Below are 23,685 nucleotides of genomic sequence, written 5' to 3' on the forward strand. Positions count from 1 at the left end.
GTTAAGCGTCTGCCTTCAGCTCGGGTCATGATCCTGGGGTCCTGGGATCAGGCCACACATTGGGCTCCCTGCTCCATGGGGAGCCTGCTTCTCCCTCTCCCTCTGAAGACAGCTCCCCCTGCTTTTGCTCTCTCTCTCTCTTAAAAAAAAGAAGAAAAAAAAAAGTCACATGTAACTAGTGACTACTGTATTAGTGCAGCTCTACAGTCTAGAAGGCTTTGAAGAACCCACCTTCCTCAGTGTTACTCCCCAGTCTTTTTTTTATTCTTTTCCTTTTTTTTTTTTAAGATTTTTATTTATTTATTTGAGAGAGAGAGAGAGAGAGCGAGAGAGCGCAAAAGGAAGGAGGAGGAGCATTGGTAGAGGGAGAAGCAGACTCCCAGCTGAGCAGGAAGCCCAATACGAGACTTGATCCCAGGACTCCGGGATTATGACCTGAGCCGAAGGCAGTTAACCAACTGAGCCACCCAGGCGCCCACTCCCCAGTCTTCATAAGGTTTTCCCTTGTTGGAAATCAGAGAGCCTAGTGTTTTAGCCTCATATTAAGAAAAATGAGAATCTAAAGGGACTTGAAAAGGTCTATTTTTATCACTATTAACTCTGATTTGTTTCATATTCCTATCATCAGTATCACCAAATACTCTGACTTTATTTTCTAAGTATTTAATGTAAGATGTCCAGGTACTAACATCCTTGATTATATTGGCTCAGTATCTTAAAAAACTGCCTTGTCTCTGAGAGCAGGGATTTCTCTAGAGAAGGTGTCTTTTCTTCCCTAAGCCACTCCCTGAAGCTCTGGCATTTGGAGAGAGGCCATTTTGGCACCCTGCATCTTTTGACAAGAGCCAGCCCCTTCAGGGAGGACTGTGCTCACCCCACTCTGCCTGTAGCCTTTCTAGTTCATAAACCAACCTGTACTGAGCACCTTCTGGACCCCTGAGCTGAAGGTGCAGAAAGAGGAAAACCCACCCAGTGCCTGTTCCTCAAAGAGCTTATAGCCTCACACATAATCCTTTTCCCTCCCCAGATCCAGCCCTCCACCTTCCTTCCCACCTTTCAAAATCCTTTGTTCCCTGTAAGTTACTTTCCAGAGAAGCCCTCCCCAACTCTACAGCCTGAATCTGGTTGCTGTGTTAAATTAAGGGTGCTATGTGATCACATGCTTTCCTCCTTTGGAGTACTGACCATGGCTTATAATTATATATAAAGGGATAATCTAATTAATACCTGTCTCTACCTCAAGATCAAGTTCCATGAGGGCAGAGGCCAAGTCTGCCTTGCTTATTACCCTTATATCCCTAATACTCAATTGTGCCTGAAACATAGTAGGCACTCAACAGAGGCAGTGAGAAAATGTGGGAATGGCCTAGCAAAGTGCCCTACTGACTGCTCAGGCTCCACAGAACTCACCTACCTCCCTCTGGTTTCATGTTGGTACTTGGGGGTTCCAAGAAGGAGAAACAGCCCTTCCTCCTCATCCCAACGAGTACAAGGACTTGAAAATAAGAAAAATCAGACTGCCTTCTCAGACCTGAACTTGAAAGCCAAGAGTAAAGGATCAAAGTCACGGGAGAGTGACTAGTGTGACAGGCTGAGCAAGATAAACTCCTCAGTGACCAGTTTCAATACATCAATTACTCTTTAAGGGAAAAAAAAACTAGAAGGAGACAGGAGACTGCTCAGCAAAAGGGCACAAGAATAAATGGAGAAAAGGCCCGAAATCAATGCTGGAAGAGCCCATCTGGATGAGTGTAGAAAAGATGCAGTCAGGGGTACCCGAGTGGCTCAGTAGGTTAAGCATCTGCCTTTGGCTCAGGTCATGATCCAAGGGTCCTGGGATCAAGCCTCGAGTCTGGCTCCCTGCTCAGTGGGGAGTCTACTTCTCCCTCTGCCCTGCCCTACCACTCATGCTCTCTCTTTCTCTCAAATAAATAATAAAAATCTTAAAAAAAAAAAAAAAAAAAAGAGGCAGTTAGGACTGGCTGGGTCATTTCCAAAAGATAGACAATATGTCAGTCCATCTGTCCTTGACAAGATGATCCTACAATTGCTGAGAGGCCCCTCTTATGGTCATTGTAACTACTTCAGATCTGGTTCCAAAGACACCAAAGACACCTCCCAACACTGTGGTGACCCAGGAGGCATGCACAGGGAAAAAGAGCACCAGTGTGCAGACAGAAGAGTCTAGGCCACTCGGCAGTCTCTGAACTTGGTTAAGAGGAGTGTTTGGAGCCCCTAAGGTGGAAGCCTTCTCTCTAGATCTCCAGGACTGAAGACAACCCTAAACTGTAAGAGCCAAGAGCATCTCCTCTGGACCCCAGCATCCAGCAGGCCAGCCTTCTCTCCATACCATGTGCTGGACCACTACCCCAAGTTTCTTTTTTAAGGAAGCTCAACAGCTTCTCAGCAGTATAATGATCATAAGCAAGGCAGAAGGTCACAAAGGTAAAGTTCCATTTCATATACTTTCCCAGACCATCTAGATAGAGGCCAATGCTCAGTAAAGTAACATTTTTTTCTTAAAATAGTATTTCTAACGCTAAAAGATTCAATATTTTCATGGTCATTAAAAATCTTTTGTCTTGGGCACCTAGGTGGCTCAGATGGCTGAGTGTCTGCCTTTGGCTTAGGTCATGATCTTGGGGTCCTGGGATCGAGTTCCACATCAGACTCCCTGCTCAATGGGGAGCCTGCTTCTCCCTCTGCCTGCTACTCCCTCTGCTTGTGAGCTCTCTCTCTGACAAATAAATAAAATTAAAAAAAAAATTTTTTTAATCTTTTTTAGTTTTACAACTGTTTATACAACTACATAAAATATTAAATTATGGTTAATATTAAAGCAATAACTTTTAAAATATAAATCAGTCAACAGAATAGTTTACTAGACTATTTCTTAAAAGGAATACTATATCCAAATTCTTATAAAAGCTCAGTTTTTCTAAATGGTATTTGGATGAACTCAAGAGTTCCCTCCCTACTATAGTTGAAGTAAAATGGGATTCCGATAAATCTTAATTAAATACAATGGAAAAGACTGTTTATCTGAATAAAATCTTTAAGATTTATAATTGATTTTCATACTTCAGGGCCTGGAGTATCAGAACATGAACAGAGTACGTGATGCCAGATCAGCAGGACACACAAGAGGCCCTCAGGAAGGCCAGAGAAGGGAGCCCAGACTTATCCTCCTCAGCACACTGGCCATGAGACTGACTGGGAGTGGCAAGTCAGTAAGAGGTAGGGAAACACTGATGTCTCCCTTAAGGGCAGGCTCCTCTGGCAACAACAGAACATTCTCTCTGTTTCCATAGTGCTAAGCCTACTCTCAGGGACCCAGAGCCACTCCTACTGCCATTCTCTCAAAATCCCTAATTTCCAGTCTGGCATTCAATCCTCTTTCAGCTAGCAAATATAGCAGGGTTTTCAGACAGTGGAATCAGTTACCATTCTAAGGAGCCCAAGGAAACCTTTTAGGAGTAAAAGAAACAGAAACACTCCCCCTTCCAGAAGTGCCCTCAGAATGGACCCTGAATTAGTCTCCCGTTCCTAGTTCCTCAGGTTTGCTTCAAAGGCAGGACAGAAGCATGAGGGCATTGGAGGTCCTTCTCTTACTTTTCTCCATCAGGACAACCCTTTCCCAGTCAAGCCAGTCCTTTTATCACCTACTGAGTCACACCCTCCCCCTCAGAAAACCTCACTTTCCTCAAGGCTCGGCTTCAGACCCAGGGATTCCAGGAAGCCTTCCTGTTATCATTTCCCCTGCCACACTTCACCTTCGGCAGGGCCTCGGTCATACACTTGCCCTGGCCACACCTCATGACTCTAGTTTGTGTAATGTGTGGCATCTTTCCGAGTTATTTCATGCAAGTAGCTTCATATCCCCAATTACAGTAATGGTAGCCTGACTATACTCAGAATCCTCAAACAGAATATTTACTTTTCAATTTGGCTTCATTTTAAGAATGAAAACAAAAAATTAAGAAATAAGTGAAAAATCAAGAAGGAATTCTGTCTTCAAAAATCAAACTGGCAACTTCCTAGGGATCAAAAGAGACTGAACTCGAGCATGTTTATCATGAGAAATACCCAGGGTTACCCAAATGACTCAGTCAAGTTCTTAAACGTCTGCTGATAAAGAGGAGAGGCCTTCGGTTTAGATTTTAAGAAAGGCCAAAATAGGGGCGCCTGGGTGGCACAGCGGTTAAGCGTCTGCCTTCGGCTCAGGGAGTGATCCCGGCGTTATGGGATCGAGCCCCACATCAGGCTCCTCCGCTAGGAGCCTGCTTCTTCCTCTCCCACTCCCCCTGCTTGTGTTCCCTCTCTCGCTGGCTGTCTGTCTCTGTCAAATAAATAAATAAAATCTTTAAAAAAAAATAAAAAGAAAGGCCAAAATAAAAGGTTTCTTCAGATTAGTCCTTGAAGACATCCAAAAACCTCTGTTAAGTCAAAGTTGAAGTTCCCCACAGAACTTGGTTAGCAAAGTTGCTAGGTCGCACAATGCCTGCAGGCAGAGTCTAGTTATTCTTTTGCACTCTGCTTTGCAGAAGGCACTAGGTAAGTGAGGGAGGACTCCTGACATCACACAGACCTTAGAAGTGCCCGATAAATACTAAAAGTAAAGCCTGACCATCTAGAGGGAGGATGGGGATGGATGAGACTGAAAAGAAAGGAAGCAAGAACACAGCTATCTGTGGAGAGCCAGAGAAGGAGCCCTACCATCCAGCTCCTTCTCAATGGAGTCCATCCTATGTGTGACTTCGTCCTGAAGAGATTCCACATGGGTCAGCAGGTTAAACTGCCACTGGTGCTGGGAGCTCAGCAGCCCCTCTCCACCTCTGTCCAGCAGCTTCCGAGTGGGCGCTTCCTCAGGCAGGACCTTTTTGGAGACATATTCCCTCACCTAGGAATGCAATGGCATTTAAGTTACTGAGTGGAGACAGTCCCAGTCCCTTCTCCAAACAGCCAGTGTTTGCAACCACCTGAAAAATCAGATGCTGTTTGAATATTCCAAACCTCTACCTCCTTCTCTTCCTGTCTTGGACACCAGGCAGAAGTATGCCTGGGGTAGCAATCACAAACTCAGGGCAGCACAGGCCTCACAGCTGCTTCCCAGTGACTGGCGCAAGCCCCAGGCCTGAAACAGGCCTCGCAGAATGGCTTCTAGAGCCCTGAGATCAGAACAGAGTAGGATGGGCACAGACAGGGGTTAGTATGTTACTTAGCAGGGATAAGACAAACTAGTCTTAAGTCCACGCTCCTTGTCTTGCTGAACGTGTGAGCCTGGATTAGTTATTTTTCCTCTCTGAGCCTCTAATGCAAGTAGTAAAACCTATCTTACAGGTTCATGAGGATGAAACGGGATAAGGTTATAAAACACCGTGTTGGCCTCTGGTCAGCTTTCCATGAATGAAAGATATTTTCAACCCTAGCTGACTTGTTTAGGCCCAGTATTTTCAGAATTTTTAATATGTGGCAGATAACTCTAGGAATCTGCCTAGTTTGTAGGATCACAACCCTCTTCTACAGTTTGGATCTCAACCTTTCCTTCCTTCCTTCATTCATTTGAAATGAAATATAGTCACGCTAATATTAGAGCTGACTGTGCAAAGCTCTGTGCTGACAGCTCTTCACAGACACGATGCACAATAACTAGAGGGCATGGGCACTAGCCCCTCCCACAGGGAGGTGAAAAGACACATCTAAGGAGGTGAAGTGACCTGCTCAGCAATCCACAGTAAGTGGCTAAGCCCAGACTTGAAACCGGCTCTATATCCAAGACCGACCTTGACCAGCACCGTTCAGACACTGGCAAAGGCACAATGCCCACCCATGAGGGGCTATAATCTAGGACGTCCCACTGAGCAATATGCAGTAACATATCTAATGCTGGTGACGCCAACCACAGGGTAAAGATTGCAAGGAAAGATGACAAGGGTGGAGAAACTCTCCAGTTACACAAAGCCTCACTGACCAACTGAGGACAGGACAGAATGACACCAGTGAACAGTTAAAGATGACAACATTGGCAGGAAAATGACACAAAGAGGCTCTAGAAGAGAATAATTAGAATAACAAAAAATTGAGAGTTGTTCTTGGGAAAGCTGAGGAAACCAGCAAATATCCTGACAAAAGGGACTGTTCTTATGTCAGGGCTGCAAAGTTAAAAGTCAAAGTAAAGCTATCATAGAACTGTATTGAAAATCTTATGCCTAACAAAACACTTGATTCATTCTTTGCTCATGCTAGGAATTAGCAGCTAGGTGCAATTATAACATAAACCCTGTTAAAGAAAAAAACCTAACTTCCATTTATCAAGTGCCAATCAACACTTTTCCCCTCACTTCTTCCTACCTCCCCACCGCCCAACCCCAATGACTGTCATTTTGTAGGCATTTCCTATAACCATGATCTCGGGTTTAATCAGGCTCTCCTGACTTTGCATCCATTTTAACCCACCAAAAAACACCTATGATAAGCAAATGTAAATACAATTTTACAGTAAGTACAACTTTATAATGTCTTCCACAGAACCCTACAGGGGGGGCTCAAGCACTCAAACACTAGATTAAGAACAAGTACAAGTGAGCCACATACCTTTAGGGAGCTAGATTTGGAGTCACTGGCCCCCCTACTCCTGTCTTGGTCTAGCGGCCAGCCCAGACGTGGAGAGAGAGAATCATCACCATTCTCACGGAGGGGGTTGACTGCATCGTCGAGGGCAGAGCCCCGGGTCTCCACCACCAGCTTCTGCTCCACAGCAGGGTAATAGGCGCGGGGCTTCTGATAGCAGTGCTCGCTGGTGATATAGGACTCCTCCACAGACCGGGGTAAGGGCAGGGGCAAGGGCTTCTCCACCGCCCCATTCAAAGTTCTATAGCTTGGGACTTCCTCTTTGCTCTTAGCTTCAGTGACATGGATGTGTTTCGAATGAGATCTCCCCTCCCCTGAGTGCTGTTTCCAAGGCTGACACCACAGCTGCAGATCAGGATGCCCCCTGCTTCTGTTGGGAGGGCAAACATAGAAAGGGCTTTGGAGCAACTGGGACCACTGCAGGGTGTCTCAACTCCCACTCTCCCAAGAGGAAGATGGGAGATGGCTTGGGCCACCTGGCCACGAGCCACCACTAACCAAGCAAAAGGGAACATAAATCCATGGTCTCTGAGGAGACCACCTGTAGCTAAGCTCCTGCTGTGAACACTCACAGTGAGTGAGACTGGACTTGGAGTCAGAAGACCTGACTGCATTTCAGTTCAGCCACTGATTAGCATTACAGCTATAACGAGTCACTCAGCCAGACTCATTCCCATTCCCTCCTCTGCAAAACTGGCCTAACCATCTGTCTGCTATTAGCCAATGAGTTTGATAAAGATTAAGTAGATTAATTCAAATAAAGTACTTTGTTGGCAGCAAAGTACTCTTCAAATGTGAGTTACTAAAAATAACCCAATAAGCAAGCATGATAATCCTGGCATGCAATAGCTTTCAGTTGCAAAAATGCAATGATGGGGACACCTGGATGGCTCAGCCGGTTAAGTGTCTGATTTCGGCTCTGGTCATGATCCTGGGGTCCTGGGATCGAGTCCAGCATCGAGTCTGCTTGTCCCTCTCCCTCTGCCCCTCCCCCTGCTTGTTCTCTCTCTCTAATGAATAAAATCTTTTAAAAAATGCAATGACAATGGGTCAAGGGGGCAGGAATCAAAGTCATCTACATATAAGCCATCAATAATTAAGTTTTTAAAAATTCTTCTAAAATCTTTTATTTTCACCATTTCAAGGAGAAATCTTTGTTATTAAAGAACAGGGATTCTAATCCTTTTTTGAGCCACAGACTCCTTTGCTTTGAGAATCTGCTGAAAGCCCTGCCTACACATATGTGCACATAAAACTATGTCAGCACTTCAGTCTCCCAGCATCATTCACTGTTGGAGTTCTGACCCAATAGAGGATCATTAAATTAATCTACTGGATCATAATCAATTGTAATGCTCTACGAATTTGCACGTCATCCTTGTGTAAGAGCCATGCTAACCTTCTCTGTATCGTTCCAATTCTAGTTTATGTGCTGCCGAAGCGAGCACAGCATAATCTATTGTAGAAAAAGGAAAACAATAAAAAATATCATAACGTACCATTCTAAATAATAGTAGGTGTTCTGTGAAATTTTAGTTTCAGTTTTATGTATGTGAGTAATATAAAATATATTTCTTATTGTGGGATATACATTTTATTAAGTTTAAAAGCCACTACTCGAGATAAATTTCACCTTTTAACTCTTCTTTACTACCCAGAACTTCCACTACTACCTTTGATCATTAAATGAAAAGAAGGAAAAAAGGGAGGGAGGGAAGGAAAAAAACAGTGGGCTTCTCGAGTAAGTTACCAGAGTTCCTAGCTGGGAAGGCAGTGCCCTCTAGGGGGCGTTTGGAAATAAACAGACAGGTGCTACCCACATTTGGTTCAGAGATGGGCAGAAATGTGACCTAACTGCCACAATGACTGACAGGTACTACTGGCATTTAGTTCACTGAATCCAAGGATGCCTAACATCCTATAATGCTTGGAACAATCACACATGATTGGGATAAAGAAGAATCATCCCACGATATAATCAACAGTACCTTCCCAGCCCCCAACTGAAAAACACTGAACCAGATCAGCAGGAAAGCAGAGCTTAACTCACCAGCAACTCCCATATCTGGTACCCCTCCACACACACCTGACTGAAGCCTTCCTGCACAAATGGAATAGGCCATATATATGAAAGCATGGAGTGATCCTACAGAACCTAAACCTCTGCTCCCAAGGGGCTACAAGTATCCTTCCTCAGCTCTCCCTCTCCACCAATCACCAACACCCCTCCTATCCAGTGGAGAAGGACAGGCAACAACGAGTATCAAGGCAGCCTAGGTCCACTGTCAGCAGGGTACCAAGCCTGTACCAGGAATCCAAGATGCCAGACACACCTCTGAAATCATAACTGCTTCAGGGGAAATGAGAGTCATTGTTAACTTCCAGGTTTACTGCAGTCTGAAATCTGTTAACTGGAGTGTACAAGCCACAGTATGGACCTCTTTTTGCATGAAGATCACAAGTCTTTGCTTCCCCCTTCCTAGGATTTTTGCCCTTCCAGGTAAGACCTGAAGCCCCAGCTACTACTTCACACAAAAATAACGCCCTGGACTTTCTTTGTACACCCTGTCAATCATGAAGAAGGAATGTACAGCCATGCATGGTACTTTTTAAATGACACCAGATGCTCTGAAGTTACTCCCAGTTTTATTGTTTGCCTTTGAAAATAAACCTGCCAGGCTACTTAGGAACAGTATTTCTGAGAATGAGGACCCAGAGTTTGTGATAGCAGAGACTATCCATGTGTACACAGAAACAATGGGACCACCTGCCCAGGATCTTTTCTTCACATATAATGAACAAGATCTCCCTATGCCCTCTTCTGAATTGCTAGAAGTCAGATTTAATTCCAGTAGAAAGTCACTGTTATAAAGACGAAGGATCTAAATGTGGATTCAGAAGGGACACGGTTCCAGAATATGGAATAGGGCCAGGAGCACTGGCATTTCAGTAAGAAAAAAAGAAACACCAGCTGGTTGAATCCTCAAATGAAAAGTAATAGAACAAAGTTTACAATCATAAGCATCACCTGAGGTTTTTCCAGGCCCTCACACGGACCACCTTCTACCTGCCTGTTTCTGGCATCTCATTAAGAAGAAATTATTTTGATATATATGGGGTAAAGTTTTCTGATTTTTTAAAATGTGAGGGGGAAAGCTTGTCTCTGACGTATTTTTTTAAAGATTTATTTTAGAGAGAGAATGAGTAAGCATGGGGGAAGGGGGCAGAGGGAGAGAGAGAATCTCAACCAGACTCCCCACTCAGCACAGAGCCTGACACAGGGCTCGATCTCACAACCCTGAGATCATGACCTGAGCCCGAATCAAGAGTTGGACACTTAACTGACTGAGCCACACAGGTGCCTCAAGTTTATCTCTGATATCTTATCCAGGGCTATCACTTGATTCAGTTCATCTCAACAGATATTGTCACAATGACAGCTAACTGCCCCCAGCAACTACGTTCTCTTTCTCTTAGCCTTCCCCGCAGTTAGGTGTGTCCATGAAAAAAGCCGTCTGTTCTCCCGTTTCTCTTTTCCCTGACCTGGGGGGCTGGAACAATTGAGGTATTGGTGAGGCTGTTTTGACCATGCAGATGAAAAGAACCCCAGTGGAATGCCAGAGCAACAAGACAGAAGGAACCCAAGTCCCCGAGTCCACAGACGGAATCCTGGAAAAAGACCACCTATCTGGCCTGGACCCCTGACTACCCATGGACCGACCTTCGTTACGTGACAAAGAAGATTCCATTTTGTTTCAGCCTTTATTTTTTGGGTCTTTGTTATAGCACCTTAGCTTTTACCCAAACCAATATATACCATGTCTCAATGTGCCCTTGCTCAACCACTCCTTGTCATGCCAGTTCTTGAAGCCATGAGGCTTCTGCACCAGAATGCAGGGGAAAGCAAACCCCCTTCTTCCATCCCAGGGCTCTGACACTCTGTCTGATGCTGAGGGGCCTCCAGGACTAACCTGCACAAAGGAAATCTTGTTGGGGAGTGGCCTATCGTGTCTAACTTACTCACGGCACGAGTTTGTCACTGTTGATGTCTTAACTAAGATGGCCCCCTATGAACACGCCCATGGGAAAACTTGAGAAATTTTTACATATAAGAAGCTGTCCCTGACACAGACTGTTCTGATATCAGAAGAAAATGCATGGAATCACTGAGAGGAAGTTAGAAAGATTAGGACAAGTACTTGACAGGAGCCAGGCCTGGAGTTCTAGACCTGACTCTACCCATGGAAATCATGGGAGAGCAGCAGCCTCATGTAAGGCCCCAGATCCCTATTAGTAAAGTGGGGGTCGATTATGAAAGACAAGAGACCCCAATAAGAGCTATATGTCTTTCTCAGAGCTTACATGAACTTGGGTCATCTGACACATAGAATGCAACCACAGAAGGGGAATTCACATTCAGTTTCACTCCTCAAACTTCTAGCCACTAAAAGCCCAAAGTCCAGTTCCAGAACACCTAAAACTTTGCATGAGCAAACCATGAAGAGAAAGACTTACTGAGTAACCACTATGCTGGAGAGCAGGCCTGCCAATATTATCTTTTCCAGCAGCTTTCAATTTTACTTTGTTTACCAGTCAAGGGTGTTAAGGATGAATGGATAAACAAAATCCAACATTATCTACAATGGAATATTATTCAGCCTTTAAAAAGGAAGGAAATTCTGATACAGACTATAATATAGATGAACTTTAGAAGACACCATGCTAAGTGAAATGAGCTAGTCACAAAAAAGACAAATACTGTGGGATCCCATTTATATGAGGTATCTAGAGTAATCAGATTCACAGAAACACAAAGTAGAACGGTGGTCGCCAGTGGGGAGGGGGCGGGCAAAGTGGAGAGAAGTTGTTTAACAGATACAGAGTTGCAATTTTGCAAGATGAAGAGTTATGGAGATTGGTTTCAACAAGATGAATGTACTTAACACTACTGAACTATATATAAAAAACAGTTAAGACTGTTTATAAATTTATAAAACATAAATTTTATATTATGCATATTTTACAATAAAAAAATTCAGAACTGTACACCAAAACAGTAAACAAACTAAACTATAAATACATACACCTATTTTGATTATGGTGACAGTCTCAAGGGTGAATACATTTGCAAAAACTCAATGAACCTGTAAAATGACCCAACTTAATTATATACAAATTCTACCTAACAGAGTTCCTTTTTTTAAAAAAGAATGTTTATTGTGTAACTGACATATTCCCCCCACCCAGGGGGTGCACCGCTCCTGGAAGTACTGCAATACCAGGTCAATGCACGGCGTGGTTGGAGAAAGCTCCTATTCCATCTCCTAGTTCCAAAATCCATTTAATATATTGTGCTGGATAGAGGACATATCAGATATTAAACTGCTAAGAACACACACTACACCTGACCTTAGCCAAAAGGCTGAGATGTAACTGAACGTTTTTAGTAAAGGTCTCAAACTCATTGGTCTTACCACTGATTCTTGTGGCTCTCTAATCTCAAATTTATCCTGACCGTCTGTCCCCCCGTCCCCCACACAGACCATGTCAAATCAGACTCATCCCCAAAGTTACAGGTGCCACACTTACTGCAAGACGCTCATCTTGAGCTGCAGGCCATGGAGAACCTCGATCACTCTCTGCACATCTCCAAGAAGCTGGTGGGTGGCCACAATCTTCTTGGCATTCTGGTGGGAGTAGTTCTCTTCTAAAAATGCCAGGCCATGCATATGTCCCCTGCTCAACCACTCCTTGTCATACCAGTACTTGAAGCCAGGCCTCTGACCTAAAGCAGTGACAATGACAGAGTTAACACCTGGCCTGAAGAAAACCCAGACCATTGCATCATTGCACAGATATCAAATAAATTACTGGAAGGATGGACTGGTGTGTTCATTTTATTTATTCATCCAATAAACATTTACTTGGCACCTACTATATCCTGGGCTCCCTACTAGGGCTTGGGAATAAGGGAGTAAGACGTGTAAATTTCCTGATCTAGAACATGCCAGAGGTGGAGTGGGAACCTGGGTATCTCTTTACATTTAAATCACATCATTACATCTCTTATTTAAAACCTTCAATGACTTCCTACTGCATACGGGGCGGGGGGGGGGGGGAGCCAAAGCCCTAACACTGGCCTAATGAGCTCACTGCACCCAGCTCCTTCCTGCCCTCCTTGCCCCACCCTTACAGTGGCCTCCTTTCAGTTTCTGGAACACATTCATGTTTTTGGTCTTAGGATCTGTGCTCTAGCATCCTCTCTGTCTGGAGCATTATTTCCAAGGCCCCTGAAGGACTGGCATCTTTCCACTTCTTCAGACAAGCCTTTTATTACTTTCCAAGTAAGAAAGCTTCTTCAATGCCTCCTAACTAATTCCCTATATGGTTGCTAAGCTCCCCCACCAAAGCATTCATCCCTACCTAACATCTTCCTGCTTATTTGACTTATTTTGACATCTGTTTCTGGCCCCAACCTCACTAAGAGCAAGAATAATAAAAACCATCTTGTTCATGGTTGTAAAGACATCTTGAATGGATTTATCAAGTGGAAAGAAGCTCCAAGTTCCCCTTCCAACTGTCACCTATCACCTTACTAAATATAAACAGTCAGGCACCCTCCCTTCTCTGAACCTCCATTTCCCTTCTATTAGAATGACAGATGAATTGGATGGTTTCAGTGGTCTTGCTCATTACAGGGATCCTTAGGAAGAACTGAAAACACAACTACATGTGACTCGGCAGTATTTCCTGCTCCAAAAGCCCAAGGAACAGCTTTCAACCAGATAAGCGTTTACCTCCCAATATCTATAAAAACCCTGAAATAACCCACATAATCCCTGGCACGGTCCTTGGGCTCTTTCTGACTTTACTAAAACACGTGGTAGCGATACACCTCGACTCTGTAAAAAAACATCGTCATGTAACCTTTAAAGAATAAATCTGTTAGGTTAAACTTCTGGTCCAAGACGCTGCACAAACACAGGCTATAAATATAAATGTAAAAGACAGAGAACACTCGATTTAAGGAGGAGTCTATTTACAGCGCTGGCAGTTAGAGTTGTGAAGTTCAGCAAGTGCAGAGGAGTAGATGAAGATGTTGTGCATGATTTGTAAAAAGGAAAAAGTGGAGGGAGGGGAGGAGTGAGAGATATTAAAGTAGACAAAAGGGATTTTTAAGCGGCGCTAAGGAGCCCCAGGGATTACGGGTGGCATCTCAGAGGCAGCTGCTACATGAGTGGCCTGAGCAGAGGATTCATAGTAGTACCACCTGTTTTATAAAAGGAAGGTCGAAGACCATGGTTCTCATCTCCTATCTGGCACTAACTTGCTGACTTATCTTAGCCCCGTCCCTTCTGGGTCTATATTTGCTCACCTATCAAATGTCAGGGCTGAAATAAGTGGTCTCTGAGATCTTGCCCATTAATTACATTCTGTGATTCATAGACTAATCTTCTGACCATATTCTTTCCTTGGAATAAAGCGACAAAAAGGCAGATTCCTCTCTATCTAGGGACAAATCTAGCACAAGGAGATACAGTGTCACAACAGAGGTCATCAGGTCCCAAGGGAACACACTTGCTAGAACATGAACTACAGTGACTATCCCCTCCCCACACAACCAGCAAAATCAAGATCTGACCCCATGAGTCAGTTCTAATTCCTATTTGCTTTATGAGATTGAGAAAGTCATTCATGTCCCTGGGCATCAATTTCTTCCTCATAAGCAAAAACAGGAAAAGGAGCTCCCACCAGGACCACCTCATAGGACAAAAAGGATCGACAGAAGTAGAGGCACTTAAGCATTGTCTAGCCTTGCCTAGCCTTGCGATTATGGAACTGGAGCAAAGAGGAGAAATCTTAGTAGTGAAGGGAAAAGAAATCACCATCCCACCGACAGCAAGACAAGAACTACAGATATATAAGACTTCTGGAAAGGGGAACCCAAGAGCCATAGGACAGCCATGCAGCCATGGAACAATGAAACTAACTGATCCTGTTAAGGAATTAATTAATTCGCTGGTTTGGGTAGCAGTCAAGCCCTATCAACTACACCTTTCCCCTTCCCCTCAAGGGCTTCTCTCTCTTCCAGGTGGCAATGATGCAGTGGAGGGCAGGTGCCACCAGAGGGAGCAGAGGGAGGTTCCTAACCCTTCAACAGCCCCAAAAAGCCGAAGACATAGTCCACATCTTCATGAACCCTCATGAACCCTCAATAAAAGGAAAAGGTGCCTGTTTCAGCAACACATATTCTAAAACTAGCTCAACACAGAGAAGACTGGCATGGCCCCTAAGCAAGGCAAGAATGACATGCAAACCTGTAAAGCATTCCAGTTTTTATAGTTTCAGTCATGCAAGATGGAAAAAGTTCTAGAGATCTGCTGTACGACATTATGTTTCTGGTTTATAAACAATACTGTACGGTACACTTAAAATTTTGTTAAGAGGGTAGATCTCATATGATTTTTACTACAATAAAAAAGTAATTCTAGCTCAAGGCCAGGCTTTCCACAGGCTTCACACAAGCTCTCTCATTGCTAAGTTCAGGACAGCAGTCTACCAGGTGTGCTAGCAACAGGGGCAAGGAGAGGGGCGCCTGGGTGGCACAGCGGTTAAGCGTCTGCCTTCGGCTCAGGGCGTGATCCCGGCGTTATGGGATCGAGCCCCACATCAGGCTCCTCCGCTATGAGCCTGCTTCTTCCTCTCGCACTCCCCCTGCTTGTGTTCCCTCTCTCGCTGGCTGTCTCTATCCTGTCGAATAAATAAATAAAATCTTTAAATAAAAAAAAAAAAAAAAAAAAAAAAAACAGGGCAAGGAGGAGTCAGTCTAGCCAATGTCGAAGAAATAAGTACCAAAATCACAGACAGGGAGGCTGCTTCATGGCCAGCTGTGGAAAAGGTTACATACTGTTAATATCCCTGACTCCATAAATCTCTACCTGGAGGGTCTTGGCAAACATAACAGGTGTATTTCTCAGGCACATTTTCTTCCAGTAATCCCATGCAGACCCCATGCTGCCAGCACTGGCACTCTTCACACTGTTAGAATTAAAGAAGCAATAAAAATTAAACTCAGAAGGTATCCTCCATCCAAAAGCAAGACCCACTGTGGCGGGAGGGGCACTGGGAGGGAGAAGGAAACGGGAGGGAGAATACTCCCAAATGAGCTGAGCTGCAACCCCTCATCTACAACTGTGCCGGCCACAATGGCAGCCACTAGCCACCTGTGGCTCTTTACATTTCAATTAACAAATTAAGTTAAAATTCAGCTCCTTAGTCCTATTAGCCACATCTTAAGTGCTCAAAAGTCACACGAAGCTAGTGGCAATTGTACTAGATAGCACAGATGAAGACCATTTAGAGTTATAAAACACTGTTCATCTCAGAAAACTATTTTCACTCCCATTTCTAGAGGTTTTCACTTTTCTGATCACTTTATGAGAACAGAGAAAAATGTTCAAGTCCTTGGAGGAAGATTAACCTGGAATGACTAAAACCTGAGTCTGAATTCTAGGTCAGATACTCACTAGCTGTGTGACCTTGCACAGGTCACTTCTCCTCTCTTGGCTTCAGTCTTCCCCACTTGCAAAATGGGGTACTCTTCCTACTGACCATGGTGGCTGTTTGTGAGGAATCACAGGGTCCTATATAAAAACTCCCATCAAAGAGCCCAGCACACAGCCCTCATGCACCTATTACTACTGCAACTGGGCAACCTAATTGCCTTTGATACCTCCTGGAATAATCACATGCTAGCTCTTCTGAGTTTATGCTCTCTAAATCTTACCAAAGGTCACACAGCTGAAGAGAGGCACCAGTGGTGAGAACGATCAGCAGAGCTAATTCTTTTACCCCGAGGCTCCAACAAGCCTTACTTGGGTAAGAGGCTAGAGGCAGAGTGGGGAGAAGGAGGGGCAGGAGGCAGAGAGGGAAAGAAAGGAGCAGACAATGAGGGCAGCACCACGAGTTGTGTGGATGGCCTGAGGATAGTAAGCCTGAGGGCTAAGGGTCTGGAGGGAATGGAAAGGAAAAAGGATGCCAAAAGAGATACTAGAACACTTCATGGAATCTCAAACCAGGATCCTAAGGCTTTAACTATGCAAACAAACGGATAGCTCTGGAAGGTGGACAATAAGCTTCCTTCCCAGCATGGCCTTTGAGGGTGGGCCACCAGCCTGTCCACAAGGGACTAAAGTCCAAAGCTCAGACAGTCCTCAGCTATTTGGAGCCAGACAGGGCCTAGCATCAAGACAGCTTTCCTGGGCAAATATGAATCCTCTAGGAAGCTAACTGCATCAGAATCAACAGAGGCAAAGCTGGAAGACAGACTTTAGCTAAGATCTGATCCAGATTCATTAATTTACACATGAAGAAACTAAGGCTCAGGGGGAAAGTAAAGGCTGCACAATAACAAAAGAGTTAGCTGCAGAAAACAGAATTAAGAATAAGTCTGTCTCACCAATAACTTTTGAAATCTCTTGACAACTGGGATTCACTAAAATTCAATCAAATACAGCTAAGTTGAAAACTTCAAAATAACTTTTTTCATATGGGTTTGGCTAAAAAACATTCATTTTAAAAGTTTAAATTTAGGGGGCGCCTGGGTGGCTCAGTCATTAAGCATCTGCCTTCAGCTCAGGTCAGGATCCCAGGGTCCTGGGATCAAGCCCCACATCGGGCTCCCTGCTCAGCAGGAAGCCTGCTTCTCCCTCTCCCTCTGCTTGTGTTCCCTCTCTCCCTGTGTCTCTTTCTGTCAAATAAATAAAATCTTTAATAAATAAATAAATAAATAAGTTTAAATTTAGAAATGAACAAGAATAACAGAAAAGATAAAATATCTAAGAATAAACTTAAGACTAAGAATAGACTAAGATATCCAAGAATATCTAAGAATAAAGCATGCAAGATCTCTGTGGAGAAAATTTTAAAATACTATTTAAAAGACAAAAAGGTAAGGAATGGTAAGGAATATCAATGGTAGGAATATCTTATTCCTGCATAGCAAGAGTCATCATAAAGAAGTCCTTTCTCCTTAGGTAAAGTTATAAAAATAATATAGTACCAAATAAATAATTAATGAATAGCTACAGAACTGGATAGAAGCTGATCCTAAAATTAATAGCCAGGAAATTTGTAAAAAAGAATAAAAGGGGGTACTAGCCCTATCAGATATTTTAAAAATATTATAAAAGTAAAATAGAATTGTATAAGAAATACACAGATGGATCAATGGAAAAGGAGAATCCAAAAAGCGATCCAAATACATATGGAGGGGTGCCTGGGTGGCTCAGTCATTAAGCGTCTGCCTTCGGCTGGGGCGTGATCCCGGAGTCGTGGGTTCGAGCCCCACATCAGGCTCCTCCACGGGAAGCCTGCTTCTTCCTCTCCCACTCCCCCTGCTTGTGTTCCCTCTCTTGCTGGCTGTCTCTCTCTCTCTCTGTCAAATAAATAAATAAAATCTTTTTTAAAAAATACATATTGAAATAAAATAAACAAAGGTGATATTGAAGTAATGGGGCACGGTACTGGGACAACCGGGTAGCCATGGTCCTCACACCTTATACCAGGATAAATTCCAGGTGGATCAAATATTTACATCACTTTAAGAAGAATAAATGAAACTTCAAAAGTACCAGAATCAACCATGAGAGAATTCTGTTAAAAATTTTTCTATAAACTTTTATGAACTTCCAATGAGGAAGGAACTGTTATATCTAAATTTCAGAAGCCATTAAAGAAAAGTTTGATACAGTTGACTCATAAAAACAAACAAAAAATCTGAAAGTCAAAAGATGACAAAACAGGTACAAGAAGCTGTTAACTGTTCTTGCAGCCAATACAAAACAAGGTCTAAAAAAGCCTATACAAATGAGTAGGAAAACGACCAACCATTCAACAGAAAAATGGATAAAGGACATGAACAGACAGGTCAAAGGAAAATATCTAATTCTTAAATAAACAGATGTTCAAATCAACCACTAAAAGAATTCATGAACAGTTACTTGAATTAATATAATTAATGGGAAATTAACCAGACTAATAATATGCATACACATTAGTATTTCTAGGTTTGGGGATTACATATAAATATCAAGTAATTCTTTATACATTTATGTACTGCCTGAAGTTTTTATAATAAACATTTGCTTTTATCCTAAAAGTGTTATTCTCATGAAAAACTATTTACAGAGTATAATTTTCATTTATATATATATGTGTATGTGTATTTCAAAATATTAACAGTGCTTATCTCTGGGTAAAAATAATCTGGGTAATTGTTTTCTTCTCTGTGATTTTCTCTGTTTTCCAGATGCTACAAGTATGAAATTTTTAAAAATTTATTTAAAAATAAATTATAGGGGTGCCCAGGTGGCTCAGTCTGTTAAATGTCTGCCTTCAGCTCAGGTCATGATACCAAGGGTCCTGAGATTGAACCTCGTGTTGGGCTCCCCTCTCAGCTGGGAGTCTGCTACTCCTTCTCCTTGTGTGCCTCCCCCAGCTCGTGCGCATGCTCGCTCTCTTAAATAAATATCTTTTTAAAAAAATTATAAAATGGCTATACCAATACACTATTTTTTCACTTATCTTTTTTTTTAAACATTTTTTTAATTTGAGAGAGCACACATGGTGTGTCAGCACGGGGAGGGGCAGAAGGAGAGGCAGAGTGAGAGAATCTCAAGCAGACTCCCTGCTGAGCATGGAGCCTGACCAGGGGCTCAGTCTCATGACCCTGAGATCATGATCTGAGCTAAAATCAAGAGTCAGACACTCAGTGGACTAAGCTACCCAAGTACCCCTTTTTTTCACTTATCTGAAGAGCAAAGATAAAGCTTGGTAATACCCTCTACTGAAAAGGGTGCTCCTAAGACCTCACTGGTACAGCCTCCAGGGAGAGTTTATATAATATTGCTATGACAAACAAAAATATTTATCAAAATTATACATGCACATAACCTGTGGCCCAGGAATTCTACTTCCAAAACTTGGTCCAACAGGTATACTTACACAAAATTATTCATTACTGCTAAGGTTAGAAACCATCTAAATGTCATCAACGTGGGAAGGGGTTCAGTAAATGATGATCCATCCATTATACAGCCATAAAAAAGAATAAAGAAGTTTTTTATGTTTGAAAATGAAATGGGCGTCAACTTATATATTGATAAATGAGAAAAGATACTGAAAATACTACATACAAAGTAACATTTGTGTTTAAAAAAAGAAAGATGGTTGCACAGCAATGTAAATGTACTGAGTTCATCTAATGCCACATACACTTAAAAATGGTAAATTTTATGTTATTTTACCACCAAATAAAAAAGGGGGGGAGGAAGAGAAAAAATTTGTTATTGCTTGCTTAGCCACAGAGTGTTTCCAAAATGCTACAAAAGAAGCTGATAAAGGGTACTTCCCATGAAGAGGGATGTGGGGTCAGATTTTTTTCTCTATACCTATGTATACTTTTTGGACTTTGAACTATATGAATGCTCTATGTAGCAACAAACAAATAATACGAATTTTAAGACAAACAAAGCTTTTAAAATGGACTTCTGGTTAAAACTGCTACACAACTTTTACTGGGCTTGGCACCTAATACATGTTTGTTAGTCTAGGGCAAACTATAGCCCAGAGGCTAAATTCAGTTCAAGTCCTGTTTTTTGTAAGTAAAGTGTCATATGAATACATCCATGCTCACTTATCATGTAATGCCTATGGCTGATTGGGGCAAAGCTGAGTAGCTGCAATAAAGAACACATGGCCCTCAAAGCCTACAATATTTATGACCTAGCCCTTTAAGAAAAAGTTTGCCCAAACCTGTCCTGTAACAATTAAAATAATTTAAATATCCGGGGGTGCCTGGGTGGCACAGCGGTTAAGCGTCTGCCTTCGGCTCAGGGCGTGATCCCGGCGTTATGGGATCGAGCCCCACATCAAGCTCTTCTGCTATGAGCCTGCTTCTTCCTCTCCCACTCCCCCTGCTTGTGTTCCCTCTCTCGCTGGCTGTCTCTATCTCTGTCGAATAAATAAATAAAATCTTTAAAAAATAATGATAATAAAATAAAATAAATAAAATAAAATAATTTAAATATCCGATGGATTTCCTGAGGTTCATTTTTATGTGATACCCAGATTTCTCAAATATTCATGATTATTAAGTAGGATTTTAACCTCCCAATGATTTATATTACTAGCACTGATAAATAAAATCAAATAATAATTTACTTATGTTAATACCAATCAAATAATGGTAATAATCAGAGAAAATCACTCCTCTAAAGTAACGTATGCATCTTCTAGGAAACAAACTCTAAATGTATTCTAGGGTAGTGCAAATTACCAATGTAAATAAAAAATTTATTTAAAAAATAATCATCGAATCTTCCTAGATGAAGAAGACATTTAAAACTAGATGATGAACACATTTAGTAAGTTTAAATTGCATTTGTTCCAGAGCTCCCTCTAAATATATGCCTTTTGCTAAAGTTACTGAGTGGAAAAGGCATATTGCTCATAATGACAGGGAATGTTAAAAACTGTCCCTCTATACCACAAAGCAAGTGGACAGCAGAGAAAAGTCTTCTACGGCAAAACATGAGGTGTTCTGAAGTGAGCTCATCGTCACCACAACACCCCAGGAAGCCAAAGCGTTGAGCTGAGCTGAGCTAGGGGAAGGCCATGCAGAGCCTGGGAAGCTGGAGATGAAAGTCAGTTTCTGACTCTGCCCTGTAACAGCTGGCATGGCCTCAACAGCTCCAAACTTAAGTTTCCTCACAGAGCACATAATGCCACACCAAGCTCTGCCTCCCCGAACACCCCCTATCATCCTTGCTACTTATAGAAAAGTCAATAGGAAAAGTACAGTGGATCAGAACTAGGTCTCTTCTGAAATAGCCCTGCCAGGAAGGGCCTTTACTACTCACCCACTAAAGATTTCTATAGACAAATGAAGACCAAATCAGGCTTCCAAGACCCAGAACTGACCACACGCCCCACCGAGAGACAGGATAAGAACTAACCATCTTCAACATCCTTTTAAAAACCAAACTTAAAAAAAAATTCTACGTAAACGATAGTTTCCATGTTGTGTGAGAGTTTTCAAATTGTAGTCCAGAGTTTCAAAGGTTCTGCAAATGGGCATCTTTCTAAAAATAAGAATATTTTTTAAAATTAAAACAAGAAATGCATCTTCAAATGTGTCTCAAATATAAAGTTAAGACAACATAACCCACCAGTATACGTAGCTCTGTACTGCTAGGCTAGCTCAGTATTGTGCTACACTTGGAATAAAGCTTTCCCTCCCATCTCTGATTAATCAGTGACCACGCAGCATGCTGTTTAGGAAAAGTCACCCATACAAATGGCCATGTCTCACAAAAAGAGAAAAACTATTGAGTCACTAAAATGCTTCAAGTTGGCAACTCTCACGCACAACCCTGACTGCATGTCAGACTTCACGGGAAAAAGCACACCATTCACATTTCTGAATTCAAAAGTGAAGATGATCTACTTTGAACTTTCAAAACTACTGCTTTTAAACTTGTTATACATTTTGTGGTTCTATGAAAGAATCTGTTAGGAAAATGGGTTTTGATGTTAAAAAGGTTTGAAAATCACGGACCTAAGGCTTACTAAAGGTCATAAATATCATTGAAACCATGTATGTACTCTGAATTCCCAGACGTTACCATGAAGGCTACTGAAAAACAAAGAAATTCCCAAAGACTCCTAACCAATATAACCATGACTTACTTGAAAAACTCAGGTTCCCTAGACAGTCCAGGCAGCTGCCAAGACACGCAGTGTATTTATGACAGCCTTGGGAGTCATCCAGCCAGCAGCCACATCACCAGAACTGTCATCAAGAGCAAGAAAAGGGCCAGAGGCGAGCAGGTGCTGGCCAGTGATGCTGTCCCCAAGCAGGCAGGGAGGCCCACCCCGCAGGCACATCCCAAATTTGGAAATGACAGATACAAATGTCAGGAAAATAAAGAACAAGAAACAGACAAGTTATGAAACTGGCCTCCATATAGAAATTTTACATCAGAGAGAAAGTAAGGGACCATAGGAAGATTCAACTGCCACTCAAGAGATTCAGATCCCTGCTGTTCAACTCCTCACTGTGTGACCAACAGGCAAGGCCCTTCCCATTTGTGGATCCCAGCTGCCCCAAGCAGAGCAGGACACTTTTAGACTCAGTGATGTTTCAAGTCCTCTCTCATTCTATTAATAGGCTATTTACCTCAGCCTGAGATTCAGAAGAAGCTGAATTAAAAAGTAAGCTCAATGTGCTGCTGGTAATACTGCCTATCTGGCTGGGGCTTCTAAAAGGACTCTGTGTTTGCTGTCCTCAAACTGCAGTCCCTCCAAATTTCCTCCAAGGACCAGTTTGTGTTTCTCTATGCCTGTCTCATGGAAGCTCTACCTACCTGAATCATGAAGTCATTTTCCTCCTGAACCTCACAGATGCAGCGGACCACTTCAAAATCATAGCGGTCGTCCCCATCAAGTTCCTCGTCTGGGTTGGTGGTCACATCAACATCTTGACCATACTCCTCATCGCTCCAAAGAAAGCTCTCAGAAGAGGACTCACTCAGATTATCCTCCTCTGAGAGGGAAGGAAAAACAACAGTCACTATTTTAAATTAAAATTTTCAAAAACCTAGAATGTCAAGAGTGGAAGTGACCTTACAGCCCCGCTCCTCTAGGAACTTTTGCAGAGCTGGGAACCAGGAACTCCAATCTGTTCCTTGGGCCTGTCATTCAGCAACAGCCCAAATGACATATGCTGCCTGATGATGAACTGAACTCCATTCCTCATTTTACTGAGAGTGAAGCCCAAAGTAAGTGGCAGCTCAAGGTCACAGAGCTCATTGGCAGAGAGGTTGCAATTCCCTATGAACTACACAGATCGTCATCCTAATGATTCATATGTTCCTCAACCTCATCCCTTCCACCCAGGACCTGGCTCACCATCAAGTCTACATCCAGAGCCATCTTTAAAACTCTGTAGACAGTAGGAAATGAAAAAGGGGCAGATTCCAGGGATAATCAGAA

At 42.7% G+C, this 23,685-nt stretch overlaps 1 protein-coding gene and 3 non-coding genes across 5 annotated transcripts in view; 1 reads left to right on the forward strand and 3 right to left on the reverse strand.

Moving 5' to 3' along the window:
- The window catches only part of PHF20 (PHD finger protein 20), a 144,212-nt gene that overhangs the window by 2,946 nt on the left and 117,581 nt on the right, over window positions 1–23,685 (reverse strand). For both annotated transcript variants that reach the window (XM_026503408.4, XM_048222162.2), the window contains 5 exons: window positions 23,058–23,236; window positions 15,570–15,669; window positions 12,220–12,415; window positions 6,595–7,000; window positions 4,717–4,900 (listed from right to left, as the gene is read on the reverse strand). In XM_026503408.4, the coding sequence (XP_026359193.1) occupies window positions 4,717–4,900; window positions 6,595–7,000; window positions 12,220–12,415; window positions 15,570–15,669; window positions 23,058–23,236 (1,065 nt within the window). The remainder of the gene's footprint in view (window positions 1–4,716; window positions 4,901–6,594; window positions 7,001–12,219; window positions 12,416–15,569; window positions 15,670–23,057; window positions 23,237–23,685) is intronic.
- Window positions 7,972–8,078, reverse strand: LOC113258842 (U6 spliceosomal RNA). The gene has a single exon (XR_003317366.1). It is a non-coding gene; the product is annotated as a U6 spliceosomal RNA (small nuclear RNA).
- LOC113258857 (U2 spliceosomal RNA) lies at window positions 11,876–12,064 on the reverse strand. Its single transcript, XR_003317379.1, has one exon. It is a non-coding gene; the product is annotated as a U2 spliceosomal RNA (small nuclear RNA).
- Window positions 14,863–14,970, forward strand: LOC125283125 (U6 spliceosomal RNA). Its single transcript, XR_007190731.1, has one exon. It is a non-coding gene; the product is annotated as a U6 spliceosomal RNA (small nuclear RNA).

The sequence above is a fragment of the Ursus arctos genome, unplaced genomic scaffold (genome assembly GCF_023065955.2).
Source record: "Ursus arctos isolate Adak ecotype North America unplaced genomic scaffold, UrsArc2.0 scaffold_16, whole genome shotgun sequence".
NCBI classification, from domain to species: domain Eukaryota; kingdom Metazoa; phylum Chordata; class Mammalia; order Carnivora; family Ursidae; genus Ursus; species Ursus arctos.